At 46.4% G+C, this 13,917-nt stretch overlaps 2 protein-coding genes across 3 annotated transcripts; one reads left to right on the forward strand and one right to left on the reverse strand.

The window, feature by feature from the left end:
- Positions 1-274: 274 nt before the first annotated feature.
- LOC8030229 (probable dolichyl pyrophosphate Glc1Man9GlcNAc2 alpha-1,3-glucosyltransferase) lies at positions 275-9,217 on the reverse strand. 2 transcript variants are annotated; one of them, XM_002399390.5, is made up of 12 exons: positions 8,894-9,217; positions 8,676-8,754; positions 8,119-8,312; positions 7,093-7,288; positions 6,361-6,490; positions 5,141-5,244; positions 4,600-4,720; positions 2,298-2,428; positions 1,727-1,866; positions 1,540-1,637; positions 1,300-1,414; positions 275-1,094 (listed from the first exon to the last, which is right to left on the reverse strand). In XM_002399390.5, the coding sequence occupies exons 1-12, from the start codon at positions 8,956-8,958 to the stop codon at positions 884-886; spliced, it is 1,584 nt and encodes a 527-aa protein (XP_002399431.4). In that variant the 5' UTR covers positions 8,959-9,217; the 3' UTR covers positions 275-883. The 2 variants fall into 2 exon arrangements, with proteins under 2 accessions (XP_002399431.4, XP_040354755.2); XM_040498821.2 differs by having other exon boundaries at positions 9,005-9,133.
- Positions 9,218-9,285: 68 nt separating this feature from the next.
- On the forward strand, positions 9,286-10,462 carry LOC8030228 (DPH3 homolog). The gene is made up of 3 exons (XM_002399389.5): positions 9,286-9,562; positions 9,681-9,755; positions 10,271-10,462. The coding sequence occupies exons 1-3, from the start codon at positions 9,455-9,457 to the stop codon at positions 10,337-10,339; spliced, it is 252 nt and encodes an 83-aa protein (XP_002399430.5). The 5' UTR covers positions 9,286-9,454; the 3' UTR covers positions 10,340-10,462.
- The last annotated feature ends 3,455 nt before the right edge of the window (positions 10,463-13,917 follow it).

Genomic DNA, 13,917 nt, shown 5'->3' on the forward strand with positions numbered 1-13,917 from the left:
TCGGCGGAGTACCCCTTTAAGAATCAGCGCAAGGGAGACCGGATGATGAAAGACACAGCACGGTTTTAATCCATAAGTATGTACCAACTCGCCCAAGCTTCAAACTTACGCTTAAATTAGTTTGAGAGGCAACGCTTAAAAGTAGCGGTACTAAACCTTAACGCAGCTCAATGTATGCACGGTCTAAATACATACCCAAAGCCGATTTAAGTCGAGTTGGTCTGTCTTGCACGTAATACAAATGCTTACATTGGAAGTGATCAATCAGAACGGGGGAGAAAGGTACACAACAATTTATTGACGTGGGCGATATGCCTTGGCATTGCAAAACCACATCTGATGACCCCTGCATAAGGCATATGCAAAGCTTCAAAGGCCACGGCTATACTCCGTTTTACCTTATGCTGTACCGCAGCGAAGGCTAGAAGCGCGAGCTCGTAGCGTTGGCAGCTGCCCTTAGTGCACGAGAGCTTGTGCCGGCGAGAGCTGCCCTAGAGCAAGGAGACCGCGCTTGTAGCCTTTCCTGTGGTACATCGTAAGGTGAAACAGAGTATAGTGCTCTGCAACAATTTTTGTTTTCACTAGTGGGAGCTGCAAACCCCTTTTATTAAACTTTTCACCAAAAAATGTATATTCAAAGGGATGGAAAATGTAAATATGTGCTCTCCGACTGCAGTCACTCCGACTAGAAGAAAGTTGTCCGCTTAGCTGAAAAGATTCCAATGGCTGATAGTGTTCTAACAGACAAGAAGCAGCAGCGTGCTGTAAGTATGAAAGTGTTTTGGCACAACTTCCGTAACTCGGAACACAAGAGGTTTGTTATTGGGCTTCCCATCCAACTTGCAGGGAGAGAAATATAAATAAAAACACTTGAAACGTGGAGCTAAGGATGCAATGGATAAACCCAGACAACCCACGACCGGATCCAGGCATAGATGATGCAGGCGGCACAACTGACGGACGTCAGCAGAAGTGGCAGGAACTGTAGTCTCTCGGCGGAGGGAACAAATGGGTGGATGAGCTCCGAGTAGACCAGCACAAGGGCCAGGATGCTTATTCCCAACTGTTCTGCCGGTGCCAGCAGGTCTTCACACCTGCCAAAAGCAGACGACCTGTCTAAAGCATATGACCTGCTCAAAGCAGATGACCTGCCCAGGGCGGATGGCATGCCAAAAGCAGATGACAACATGCCGAAAGCAGACAAGCTGCCTAAGCGCATGTACGGGTGGGGCTTGCTCGGAACATCAACATAGAGAAAGTAGTAGCTCATTCACTGTGGTATCTTTTCGGTGCACTTACCTCTGCACTTTGCCCGAGCGTCGGACCATGTCTTTTCCGTTCCCGTGCAGTTTGCGGAGCGCGCAGATGGCGTAGACGGTGTGCAGCAACACCAGCAACCCCTTGATGGGAGTTTCTGTAGAAAGTGAAAGGTGTCTCCTGTTCGGCATCTCTGCCAGACCGCTCTTGTGACGCTGCCCTATTGAAGAAAGCCCTTGCCGCCCACTTTGCGGCTAGGACGTCGCAGCCAACACCACGTACCAGCAGGTTGGAACAGCAGAGGAAACAGCGAGCAGTGTCCCGCGAACGACAGGAGCACAAAGATGGCAGCGTCCTCCGAGCTTCGAAGGGCCAGCGGTCTGCGGGTGAAAGCGCGCCACCCTTTGAGTACCTGCCACGGGTTTGACAGCTGCGCTGGACCGAACTATGTTTTGAGTCGCCGGCTTACGTGGCAAGCAAGATGGGCATGAGCACCGCTTTCTCGTGCACGTGCCATCCGAAGAGGAAAGCGCTTAGGGAGCAGAGGACGAGCGCCCTGAGAAGCGCCCACGGATCCCGCGGACGCTTCCACAGTCCCCACAGGGCCGGCTGCAGAGATGAAATCGGTTTACCGAGGAACTGTGCAAACTGGCGGACCAGACTTTGCTACAGGCTGTTGCACGTTAAGAATAGATAGATAGGCTCCTCTCACAAAGCCCTCCACTCTTTCCCCTTTAGCAGTTGTGAGATGGCTGGAGAGCATTGTTGGAAGAGCTTATCATGTTACCACTATAACACCGAGATATTTTCACTGGTGCCGGGAGTTAACTGAGTTCTCCAAATTAAACTTCAGGCGTTGCATCTATACAGCATGCCGAAGCAACAATAAGCAGAAAAGGCGACCTTTGGGGATGCTAGTCCGCAGGTATCAACTTCAACTGGACTCTTTTCTTCTGAAACTCGCTAGCACTGGCTGTGGCAAATTGGCATGCATACAGCATACGACAGCTTCAAGAATCATTGGGATGGGTGCCTCTCACCAGTTGGAAGAGCAGGGTGAGAATAAATGTACAGAGTGGCCGCACGTCTGGCAAGAAGACGAAGCTGGAGTCTCGAACCAAGCCGGCAGTGGTCGACACACCAGCCTCTGCAGTCGACTTGGGCATCAGCCCTACAACAAAAAATGCAAATTTAGTTTCCTCTTTTTTTTTATCTTTTATCGGAAACTTTGTTTTAGGGAGGTGTTATATGCTTTGCAGCTGCTAACATCTAAAAGGTGTAATGCTCAAAGACCTACAGTCGATCCTCATTAATTCAAACCCCAAGAAGCCACAGACTTTTGTTTTAAATATCAGAAGTTTGAGTAATCAGAAATTCATCTAAATATGATGAGAGGCAAAGTAGCGATTTGCTATAGGAATATCTACACGTACCAAGTAGATGTATTATGCTTTCCTCTACACAGACATTAAACATTGGTGAAGTTGAAAGCGAATAGTGGTTTTGGCCGAATATTTTCTATTCAAATGTTGAATAGCTTCTCCAAGCCTTTTACTACCGTTGTACCATGCTTAAACGAAAAATCAGTTAAACTCGTCAATGTTGTTTCCAACCTTCCACTCGTCCACTTCTAAGCAGAGTTAGTTTTAATACTATATGAAATGTGGCCTCGGAAAGTCCAATGCCTACATTGTGGTGGCATGTAAATAATAGATTTGACATAAAATTAAACCTAGAGAGACGCCCAGCTATCCTAATCGAGGGAATTTAAAAATCTGCTTGCTATATGCAAATATTCTTTCTTTAATCTCAAATTTAACTCTCAGAAAAATTTAAACAAATAAGCATGAATAATTAAAGCAGATTGTAAAGACAGTACTGCTTGCATACTCGCGGCGGGTTAGTCCCACCGAGTGTACTTTTCACTGAGCCCCCGCATACTGAGGAAAAGCAATGCTCGCGAGCTTTGCGGGTATTGCTTTTCCGCAGTACATAGGTAGTACTCAATGAGAAGTACACTCAATGGGTCTAACCCACTACGTTGAACAAATAGTATGAGTTAAGTGGAAGTGCTGTTTGGGGGACACTACCCAGAAAAAACAATTTCTGAAAAAAAAAGTTGATTTTGAAAAATGTCATATTTACATCCACCAACATCTAGAGAGTATTCCCAGAAAATGTCATTAATTTACACTGCATAGTTAATTTTTTATAAATTATTTTCGGTCCTCCGATGCTAAAGAAAAGGTAGAGGTTGGAGCACTTTGAACGCATTTTTCTCCATTCCACTTTTTGGCATAAATTTCATTTTAGGAAAATTATCGTTTTGTTATTACGCAACTTGGATTCATTTTTATGAGTTTTTCTGGGGTGAAATTTTAAGGGGAAGATAACTATGAGCTTGTATTTTTTATTTTGTCATTTTTCATGCTCAAGAACTAAAAGTTCCGACAAAGGATGGAAATCTAAAAAACTGTATTTGTGTTTATGTGGCTTTTTTTGTCATGAAAGATGGTATAACATAGAAATATAGCTCCATAGTTATCTGCTCTGAACTGTCCTAATGCTATGTAACACATGAAAACAACAAATTTATAAGTAATTTCAAAACGATAGTTTTCCTAAGCAGACACGCCCACTTTTGTCTTTGAACGTTCACAATTTTTTTCGTACTTCACCCAGGTTAACAAAAATTGGCAGAAATGTTCTCAACATCAACAGAAACAAGCAGTGTAAATATAATTTAAATCCGACAAGTGGTTCAAAAATTTACTGTTTTGGGTAGTATCCCCCCTTATGCACCTTATAAATGCATTGAAAATGTAGTCGGACAACCAACATTTTGAAATTCGTTTGAATTAACCGGAAGTATGAAATGTATAAATTTCTATTTTCCTCAGTCCACTGTAGAGTGAAGTAATCTACTAGGCTAGCTGTTGAGGGCCTTTGGCCTCTTCAATAGAAAACAAACAAATGAGCCGCTAGATGTTTAGAGAGCGCGAGTTTAGTCCACCAAATTACGGTGACACTGTCACTAGCTGGGGATGAGAAACGTAGTTAGCCATTGCAGTACAGCCGCTACCCTGCGGTCTTCAACGTGCGTCCCGCAGTAGTGATACATGACCACACGCCGGTACAACGCTCACTCCGACCGAAACGAGCAAAGGTGAAAATAGAACTCTGAGTTCTGCAGCGCAAGCTTTTGCTCGAAGTGCGCCAAGCAGCGGCGTGTTAAAACCCTAGCCGCGAATTCCTTCGCTTTAATGAACACAGCTGCTCGATGGAGCAGGTATCCGAGGCAATCCAATCCGAACACTGGACTCTAAGATGTCAGGAACTCACCCGAGAGTGCCATGACCCTGTCCATGGCAGCGTACAGTGCCCACCAGTTCGGTGCCCAATATGCGTGGCACAGGCCACGTTTGAACGGGAACAGTCGCTGCCCTAGTTGTACGAGCTGAGTCTGGAACAGACGTGGAACAAAGAACCTGCAAACGTGCCAAAACCTGTGACAGGCGCTTGGCGATAAACAAGCCACTATTTTCCGAAGAGCTGGTGACCTTTGTAGCAGTGCCATTAAGAAAGAGAGGAGATTGTGTCTCTGTACGAGCTGGAGGTGGAAGATGAGTTACAATGGGCACAAAAAGCGATGTTTCGACATCTCAATCCAGGTCGCCGTAGCTCAATGGGGCTAGCCAAAACTAACTGTTGGCTCTGTGTCCACGATTGCTCGAGCTACGCCCACAAACTTTTATATAAAAAAAAAATCTCAAGCCGGGAATTCGGAAAATGGTGAAGTGCTGCACAGTTCTGCTAAATGAAAAGCGGATTGTTGTCCGCTTTACGGATTATGCATTCAAATATTCGGAAATCTCGGACTCACCTGACTAAGGAAAGGCCACAGAGAAACCAGGCTCACAAGAATCACCGTTCCTGCTAGTTGGAGGAAACGCACGGGGCGGAAACTTCCGAAGAGAGCTTTCATACCTGCATAAAAAGACGAGAGTTTTCATCAGTTCATTGTCTTTGGCACCAAATCACTACAGCCAAGTCCAACACCGATCGTGTCCTCTGGCAGAAATCAATTTCGCAACATCCGTTTTTAGGCCTAGTAAGTACAGCATGTACACTAACACCTCAACCTCACATTGGGTGGTCCGCAAAAATCGGTTTCTCGATGTATCACACTAAGAATTACTAGAGGGGCGCAGCCAGTTGGTGCACATATAAAGTTAAAAGATCTAAGGATAACCTTACCTCGTTAAAAATATACAAAATAAAAACCTGTTTCGGACAATCTATGGCGCTCGTTGACTTGGCGACGCTGCCGACAGATGGTGTACGCTGCATAGGAGGCGTGCGGGGCGCGTCGATCCAGGTTTCGATAGCAGACGATCCTGCAAAAGTTTTTTCATGCATACGCCGTTTGTCGGCAGCGTCTCCAAATTGTTGAACCTGCGTCGCCCAAAACAAGTTTTTCTTTTTTTCGTTTTTGAATGAGGCATGTTTGTTCATTGATGTTTCAACTTTATGCGAGCGCCACCTATAGCCGCACCTTCGTAGCAAATTCCAGCGCGACGCGTTGAGAAACTGATTTTTGCGGACTGTCCCAAGTGGGATCGAAGCACTGTAGTGTACACGCTGTAGCAGATGCAATGGTGATCTCGTTAAAAAAATTCAAATCGTGAACTTGTATGAGGAATTGCGTCACAAGTGAAATGCCGGGATTTCTAGTGGAGCCCTTCAATGAAATTGAGTTTGACGATGCCCGCAAGTGACGTAGGTCTAGGCAGAAAGAGAATGACAGGGAGGTCCTCTGAGATCTCCCATCCCCAGCAATAGCTTCCCACTTTCGATAATGCTTTGGTGTCTCATGAGCTTCGAGCATGCGTGCGCAGCCCAAGCACAACGAAAGGCAATGGCGCATGCCGGAGGCTGGGCATCGGAAAGCGACGCCCCACTGTTTTCGTTCTGTCGGCGACTGTATATATATTCTCGTAGATATTTGATGCTCAATGCGCACTGGAGCGTCCAGGAACAAAAATGTTGCCGCCCACGGTGCAGGTACGGTCCCAGGCCTGCACCGAATTCGCCTTTACTCGCCTTTTTCGGAGGTTGGCGCAAAGCAGTGGCTGCGCAGCAGACAAACGAAGAAGACGGGCGCCACATAGATGTAGATGTGCTTCAAGTAGAGCAGCACAGCGAACCAGAAGGTCGCTTCCACGGCACGTCCCTGCAAACATTGCGCAAACGTTTGGCATCTAAGGGTCGGTTAACGGATTTGCGTTTGACCGCGAACGAGTGCATTGTGATCACCCGCGATCACTTGCGACCAGCCCTGGAATTGCGTATAACTAGACTGAAGATTTTGCGGTACTTGTGAAATCAAATTTACGCACTATGAGAAATAGTCGCTTATTATTTCAAGCCCACGGTGAAAGAAGGATGCGTAAAAAGTTGGGAAAGAAACGCAGTATCCCTGGTGCCAATATGGTCCCTCATTCAAAGTCCCTCGATAAAATCCATACCTTGCATTTTTTAAAAGTATCAAAGACCGTTGTCGTGAGAATGCGCGAGTGCTCTGTTGCCGTTCGTCTCGAAGGGCCGCTCATTTCTGTGTTGCGCCACGATTTGCTTCCAAGGGTTCATCGATGCATCTGACGCTATTTGCGAGACAAACGCAAGCACATCTAGGGACTTTACTTTTGTTGCAAGCAGTCGCGAGAGATCAGAATGCACCCAGTCACAGCCAAACACAAACATACAAACGAGCCTTTACTACAAACTCCCGGACCAGTTCCTTCGGGCAGAACTATTATAATAAGAGCGCATCACCTGGAACAGCCTGGCAGCAGCCAGGAGTAGGATTCCATGAAGGAAGCCGTTGTACTGGAAATGGATGTGGTCCACCAAGAGCAGGCCGGGGTTCCACAGGAAGAGCATGGCAAGTACCGTCGCCGGTTCGAACCAGGGGTCGGCGCCGCTCGCGGAACCGTGCCTCTTCTTCGGAGGGGCCACCAGACCACGCCATCTGAAAATCGTTTTAATGACAACCACGCTGAACTCGTGCTAGACGCTAAAGTCACTCGCAAGACGAGAATGGTGAAAAGCAGTTTCAACTGTCCTGCCTCCAGCGCAAGCTTCTTACCTTCGACAACACTTCAGCATTTCGCACACCTCGAGTGAGCGCAAGCTTCCAAAGCACAGCGGGGGAGGCAATGGAGTGCATGCTGGGGGCAGGGCACTCGAAAAATATGCCCTGCCGTTCCCATTTAGTCAGTGACTCTAGTCTCAGTATAATGCAAAACACTGCTGTTTCTATTTTTATTTGGACAATTTTTGACACACTTAACACTTTGACCGTTTTTACAGGACAAGACAGGAAATATGCCAAGTGCGTCATCTTAAAATTAATGACGCGTGAGCTATAGCTTGTTGCAGGTTAAGATTAGCATGACATGCCCCTCCCACAAAGCCCTCCAAGTGCCATACTATTGGCGAGATCCTTCTCTCCAGCGTTCACTCTGCTAATGTGGAAAGAGTGGAGGGCTTCGTGGGAGAAGCTAGTCCTGCTGCTCTTAACGTTGATGCAGCTAGCAAGTTTGAGCATTTTTTTGTTTTCTTTATCTCTAACATTGCGCTTTGTAAGAGGACCGGAACAGATCCTGAGAACGGCAGTTGTCACTCGGTATCGGAGAGAGTGGTGTCCAGAGGGCGCTTAGAGCACGGGGGTTCCCTCCGACAATAGATGTAGGCGACACAAAAACTGCCATAACGACAGCCGCTACCTTGAGTGTTCTTTCGTGTCTACAAATTTCTTAAAAAGCAGACGAAGCACGGGTGGCTCCGGTCCCAACTTACGTCCAAACGGCATAGATGAAGACTAGGTCCGAAAATATGACGGAAAGCCTCTGGAAGTACACCGTCGCTGTGCTGGCATAGTTGAGATTGTTCAGCTGCAGCATGGCTGGATCGACGAACCACGCCGCCAAAGACAGGAAATATTCAAACCAGGCAAACAGAGGCGGATAGTCCAGCGTCCATTCTGAGGTACTCTGCAAAGGCAATACAGTTGTTTATCCTATGCAAACTCTAAGACTCGTGGCCCCACCATTTGGTTGAATGTACCGGGTGTCTACAAGGGACCTTAGCACAGTAAAACGAGCCGGGAGCGTCGTCTGCTAGCTCGCTGTGTCTATCGGGAGATGGCGCCACAAACCACAATCGATCGTCTGCGACTGCGAACATCTCCGCCGTCGACCCTGGCAAGTTTGTTGGTCGCATTTTACACGAGAAGGGAGATACGCCTTTAAGTTTCACCAGATAAAATGCATCACCTAAATTCACATTCGCTTGGCGATTTTTCCGGCTCGGTTTACCGCGATAAGACCCATTGCGGGGTCAACCTATGTACACACCTCGAAATACCATTTTGATGTCGGTAAAGAGTGCGTGATGGCCAGCCAATTCCTGTGGACCTCGAAATCGGTGGATCTACTGCAAATGTGAGAGAAAGAAACGCGCTTCAGGTTCGCTGTGTACTTTCAATGATCTTCCGACGACGATGCCGGCAACAAAATGCGAACAGTTCACGCAGTCATAGGATGAGCGGACAGAAGCAAGCGTTTGAACCTACTAGGCGGTGATGAAGAGGAGCTTCACACAAGTGACAGAAAGCACGATGCTTGAAAAGTTCAGCATAACTACTGCTGTAAACAAAGCCGGTAAGCGCAGCTCGCATTCGTACACGTGTTTTCTGCCGCTGCAGCAGCCTCAGCTCGGCCTCAGCTGCCGGCAGGCGACGCCGCGAGCCACGACGCAGGCAAACGAAGGCGTGGCCGTGTCTCGGCGGGCTCGGCGGGCGCTCGGCGGGTCGGAAGGTTTCGGAGTCGGTGATGCGCAATCAGCGCACGGCCTGGCACGGCTCTGGCCCAAGCCATCTCCAAGGTTAGAAACAAATATCTTAAAAAAGCGAACAAATAATTAACAACGTAACGTCGACATTTGCTTTTAATTTCTCACGCCAGGTGACACAATATACCGCCCAGTTTGTTATGAGCGATGTTGTTGTGTATCTAGAGTTAATTTTCTTTTCTGTACGCGCTATGCCAAAGCCGCCTGGCTATGCGCGCACGCTGACGCGCTAACCACGCTGACTCTGCCTTTCATCATCGACCGCGTTGCATCTGACAGCGGTATGTCTGTCTACCACGACGAAGTCGAGATCGAAGACTTCGAGTACGACGAAGAGACTGAAACGTACACCTACCCCTGTCCGTGCGGCGACAAATTCGAGATAACCAGGGTGAGTGCGGTCTCTACGTGTTCGTCGTGGCTGCAGCGTTTAAATTCCAGCCTTTTTACGCACGTGGTCTCATTGATTGATTGATTGACCTGTAGTCTAAACACCAACTCCTGAACAGGAGGACCTCCTGAATGGTGAAGAAGTGGCGACTTGTCCGAGCTGCTCGCTGTTGGTAAAGGTCATCTACAACCGGGTGAGTCAGCAGCGATACAGTCGCGGGCATAAGAACGTGTCGCTTCACCTGTTTCCGATCGATTGCGTCGACAAACGTAAAGGGTTTTAACACTTCCGTGCGTAAAATGTGAGAAGCCTTCCTGTTCGTGTCTAGCAGCAAATACCACCAACATATCTGTTTCATACACATAGTACAAATCAGTCTGAACGGAGGACACAAAATGTAGGCTGGATCTTGCTTGTGATGTTGAAGGGAGTTCATTTGAGTGTGTGAATGAGGCCTCAATGTGTACATTGCGTTCAACATTCCAGCTGTAAGGTCATCACTCAAATATACCAAGCAAGAAAAAAGATTTCCGAGGGTCCTAAATTGAACTGCCATTGGTAAAAAAACGAGCACCCTGATTTGAGAGCAACATTTGAACTGCAATAGATGTGGTCTCAACATAGCAGTGAGATGTGTTTTATTGTTTAACCTAAAGCTGGCTCAGGAATCTCGGCGGTGTGCTTAATTTTATTATTTGTGTCTTGTAGGAGGACTTTGTCAGGGAGGAGGACAAGTTCGCAAAGGCCAAGGCAAAACAACTTCAAGCAGCAACGTGAACTGGTGCATCCACTGCTACTAGAAAGTTCCTTCTGTAACTGGTCTGTAAGATGCCCCATGCATCCACCACTTTATTGTACATACACTGGAGTCACTCCCAATAAGATATGTTGTCACAAAAATCTGTGGAATCTGTTGTTACTGATTATATTGGGCAGAAAGTTGTAATTTATTCCTTGGTTTGTGATAGAACTGTGAACCTTACCATGCAAACAGCATTTGCTCCGTACACATAATGTGAAAGGCATTCGATACATTGGTTATCTATACACCATCAAGCAGGTGGTGTATCTTCAAAAGTGTATCGGCAACCACTTTAACTTTGTAAAATTCTATGTGTAACACTAGCCCTGTTAAAAAAAAAAAAAAAAAAAAAGTTTGAGGACAGTTAAGCTTTTCTTATAAGTTGTGAGTGTGAAAACATGGATGTCGTTCTTCCGCTCCCTTAGTTCAACTGCGGTGTAATGGCGTGAATGGCCACGTTTCACTACTGCGGAGGTTGCAGCCAACGGCCGAGCGTGCGCTCTTGTGAAGTGGCCGTGCCGTGCTGAGCTCGATCGTGCAGCCTCTCCGGAGTTTGCCCATGCGGGCTGTGCGGCCAGGCCAGCATTGCCGCACCCCTTACCGGCAGCTGGGCTGTTGCGTGCGCTGCGCCGCCATGGAGAAGGCTTCAAAGGGATTTGAAGATTAGAAAGCTTTCCTTCTGACTACGTTAAAAAAATATATATATATCTTCTTTTTACTGTTTAGAAGTTTTTACATTAATGAATTATATATCACCCTTCGAATTTGTCACACCAAGAAATTTAACAACGTTTACACTCTTTACGCTTTGAAATTCGACTACGTCTCCATTTTCCAACCTTCCGAAATTCGTCGAACTTTGGACTAGGTTTACTTCAAGGGTTTACGAGTGGAAATATTGCACCCAAGCTTTACCACAAACAGCTTGTTTTGGGGTGGCCTCGGGTTTGTATCCAAGTTTCTTGCCTGAGACTTTCAAACAGAGCCACTCCCGCGCAAAACCGTGTAGATTGTTCCAAGGTAACCCGCAGACCAATGTACCCCTGGTCTGCAGGCTTGATATCCAGTCGAGGCACTTTGCTAGAGCATCATTTGTAACCTTGGTTGTTTCTCAACATAGGTCTTCCAGTTTCTTTATATAGAAATCAATAAATTAATTTAATTAGCTGGCTCGCCTTACTTGAATCGGGAAGAGGAGGTCCTCCAGTTTCTTTATATGAAATTAAATTCAATAATTTAATTAGCTGGCTTGCCTTACTTGATTTGGGAAGAGGTCCACACACAATTCAAAGCTGATGCATAACAGCAGATGCTGTGTTTGCACTAGCCACTAGCTCAGCCATTGTTAAAAGGGCGGTGCAACGTTTTTACCATTGAAAGAATTTGCAGCCTGTATCTTTATATCTATATCGAGGTACAAGTGATAAAAGTGTACCACCTTCCGCCTTCCCCCAAGAAACTGCTATTCCGCCGCGATGTCACATAGAAAAGATAGAATTGCTTGCCGATCTGCAGACGCGTGTGGCAGTTTTGTGAATTACGGCGTCCCGTCGTGGGTACACGCAAGTCAACAAAACTGGTCCGCCTCCACTGCTGCACTTGCCATCAGCCCCGTGGTGTGTACCATCTTTTTGTCCAGTTCGCTCGCCGTGACCTTCGGCGATGCTAATCCTTGAAAAGTCAACAATCGCGGAGGGAGTGGCGGGGGGCTTTGGAGAGCGAACCCAACAGGAAATCGGGTGGTGTCGCTTGGAAGACTGCGCGAGAGTTGACGGAAACTTTGACCTTCAATTTGTTTTTTTTTCAGAATAAAAGCTAGCTCGTCCAAGAAAAAAAAAATGGCTTTCTGTCCTTCGTTTTATAGGTGACATGGATTAATTCCCGCAGTTAATTGGTCAAAGTTTGAAAACCGTTGCACCGCCCCTTCAAATAATGATGGAGTGGCCGGCTGCAGTTTAGAGCAGCTGACATCTTCCGTTTATTTTTTTTCAAGAGCGTGGAAGGCTCATCGCACAATCGTTCATGACCTGCATTTAGTCAGTTTGGTCCAGGTGCATGCTGCTCAACCTTGAGCTGCATTGGGTGCAGTGCCCATGTCCTAGCGTGTTCTCGGTCTCGTGGCACCATGCCGGAAATGAACGTCCACAACTACTAAAAACGTTCGGCAGGCGCATTGTCTTGTCTAGGTTGCCTGGATGTGCGGGCTTCCACCTTTAAGCTGCAATTGCAGTCTTTACGGCCTAACAAAAATGAAAAATATTTAGGACTTGCCACCTTTCCCCATTTGTTTTAGATTGATCTGTAATGACGCTTTTTCAACAAATAAGTGCCTTGCAAGTTCATTCTGTTAAACAGTTTGTCAGCGAGAGTAAAAGAAACAATCTGTTGCCACTTGAACTTGCCACCATTTCCAAAAAATAACTGATGCAGCCCCGATTGCCCCCAAGCAAAGTATACAAGTTCATAGCGCCGTGTCTGTCGTTACCGCTTCTACTCGTCCCTCGTTTATTTTCGAGCTGTTCCCCTTTCGTGATGTTAAACCAACTCGTCCAACTTTATGCGTTGTTTTAAAATAAAAATGCTGTATAAGGGGATGAAAGGGCTTCATAAAAGATGTTTTGAAAGGTATTTGTACTTTCCTTCAGGTACATAACCTCATTTACTTTGTACTTCAAGTACTTTTTAGGTCTACTTTACCCAACACTGTCAAATTCGAACTTGAACAAGGTTTGAAATTTTTCGAACGTTTCCAAACTCGAACCTTGAGAGGTTTGTCGCATCTTTAATACCAAGACCTTTTCCAGAAATCTCGGAAGGCTACGTGCACGGCATATTATCAGAATGTTCCTACTTCTCGCCCCCAGAACATCTACCACATGACACTGAAGGCAGCAAGATAAAGAGAGAGAGCACCATAGCTGCTTAAATTTAAAGTTTGGCCAATGAACCGAACTAGAAAAAATGGAAGCAAAATAGGAAGTTATTGAGATTGTCGTGGTTTGTTATACGTCGCGAACCCAAGATGATAGAGAAAACGCCATTTTGCAGTTGTGAGACTTCCATCCATGGTTACAAGACTGACGAATCTTCAAACGACTGTCATACTCTCCTGCTATTAACAACCCTGGGTAGCGCAGTTTCTCGCCTTCCCGTTTTCTGTTTACTACAGCCAGTTCCCGGCATCCCTTTCGATCCCATCGGTGGCACCACACAATTGCAAAAAGTCTATTGACATTTACAGTGCAATTGGTTTGCTCATCATGCAGGAAAGCGATTCAAAATTTTTGCACTTTGGTGAGTCATTTGTGCAACTTGCATTCAAGGCTGGATGTTTTATGCTTCCTTTCTACACGAGATGGCAGGTCCTATAGCCTGTTGCAACATAAGAAACGTAAGACAATCTCCTCTCACAAAGCCCTCCATTTTTCCAGTTTAGCAGAAGAAATTCTGGAGTCGAGTGGGGTGGAGAAAACCACCAATCGTAGTGAGCAAAGAGCTCTGTGGGAGGGGCCAGTCCCACGTCCCTTAAAGACCGACCAACAAAATAATTTTT

The sequence above is a fragment of the Ixodes scapularis genome, unplaced genomic scaffold (assembly GCF_016920785.2).
Source record: "Ixodes scapularis isolate PalLabHiFi unplaced genomic scaffold, ASM1692078v2 PGA_scaffold13__105_contigs__length_92229423, whole genome shotgun sequence".
Taxonomy (NCBI): Eukaryota; Metazoa; Arthropoda; class Arachnida; order Ixodida; family Ixodidae; genus Ixodes; species Ixodes scapularis.

What these genes read in the sequence shown, in the direction of transcription:
- LOC8030229 (XM_002399390.5), bottom strand. Translation starts at nt 8,958, where the DNA reads ATGCTGAACTTTTCAAGCATCGTGCTTTCTGTCACTTGTGTGAAGCTC. An exon ending in CATCAAAATGGTATTTCGAG is followed by an intron (nt 8,313 to 8,675) that starts GTGTGTACATAG and finishes TTGCCTTTGCAG; the next exon opens with AGTACCTCAGAATGGACGCT. An exon ending in TCACCCTGCTCTTCCAACTG is followed by an intron (nt 1,867 to 2,297) that starts GTGAGAGGCACC and finishes TCATCTCTGCAG; the next exon opens with CCGGCCCTGTGGGGACTGTG.
- LOC8030228 (XM_002399389.5), top strand. Translation starts at nt 9,455, where the DNA reads ATGTCTGTCTACCACGACGAAGTCGAGATCGAAGACTTCGAGTACGAC. An exon ending in ACAAATTCGAGATAACCAGG is followed by an intron (nt 9,563 to 9,680) that starts GTGAGTGCGGTC and finishes ACTCCTGAACAG; the next exon opens with GAGGACCTCCTGAATGGTGA. An exon ending in TAAAGGTCATCTACAACCGG is followed by an intron (nt 9,756 to 10,270) that starts GTGAGTCAGCAG and finishes TGTGTCTTGTAG; the next exon opens with GAGGACTTTGTCAGGGAGGA.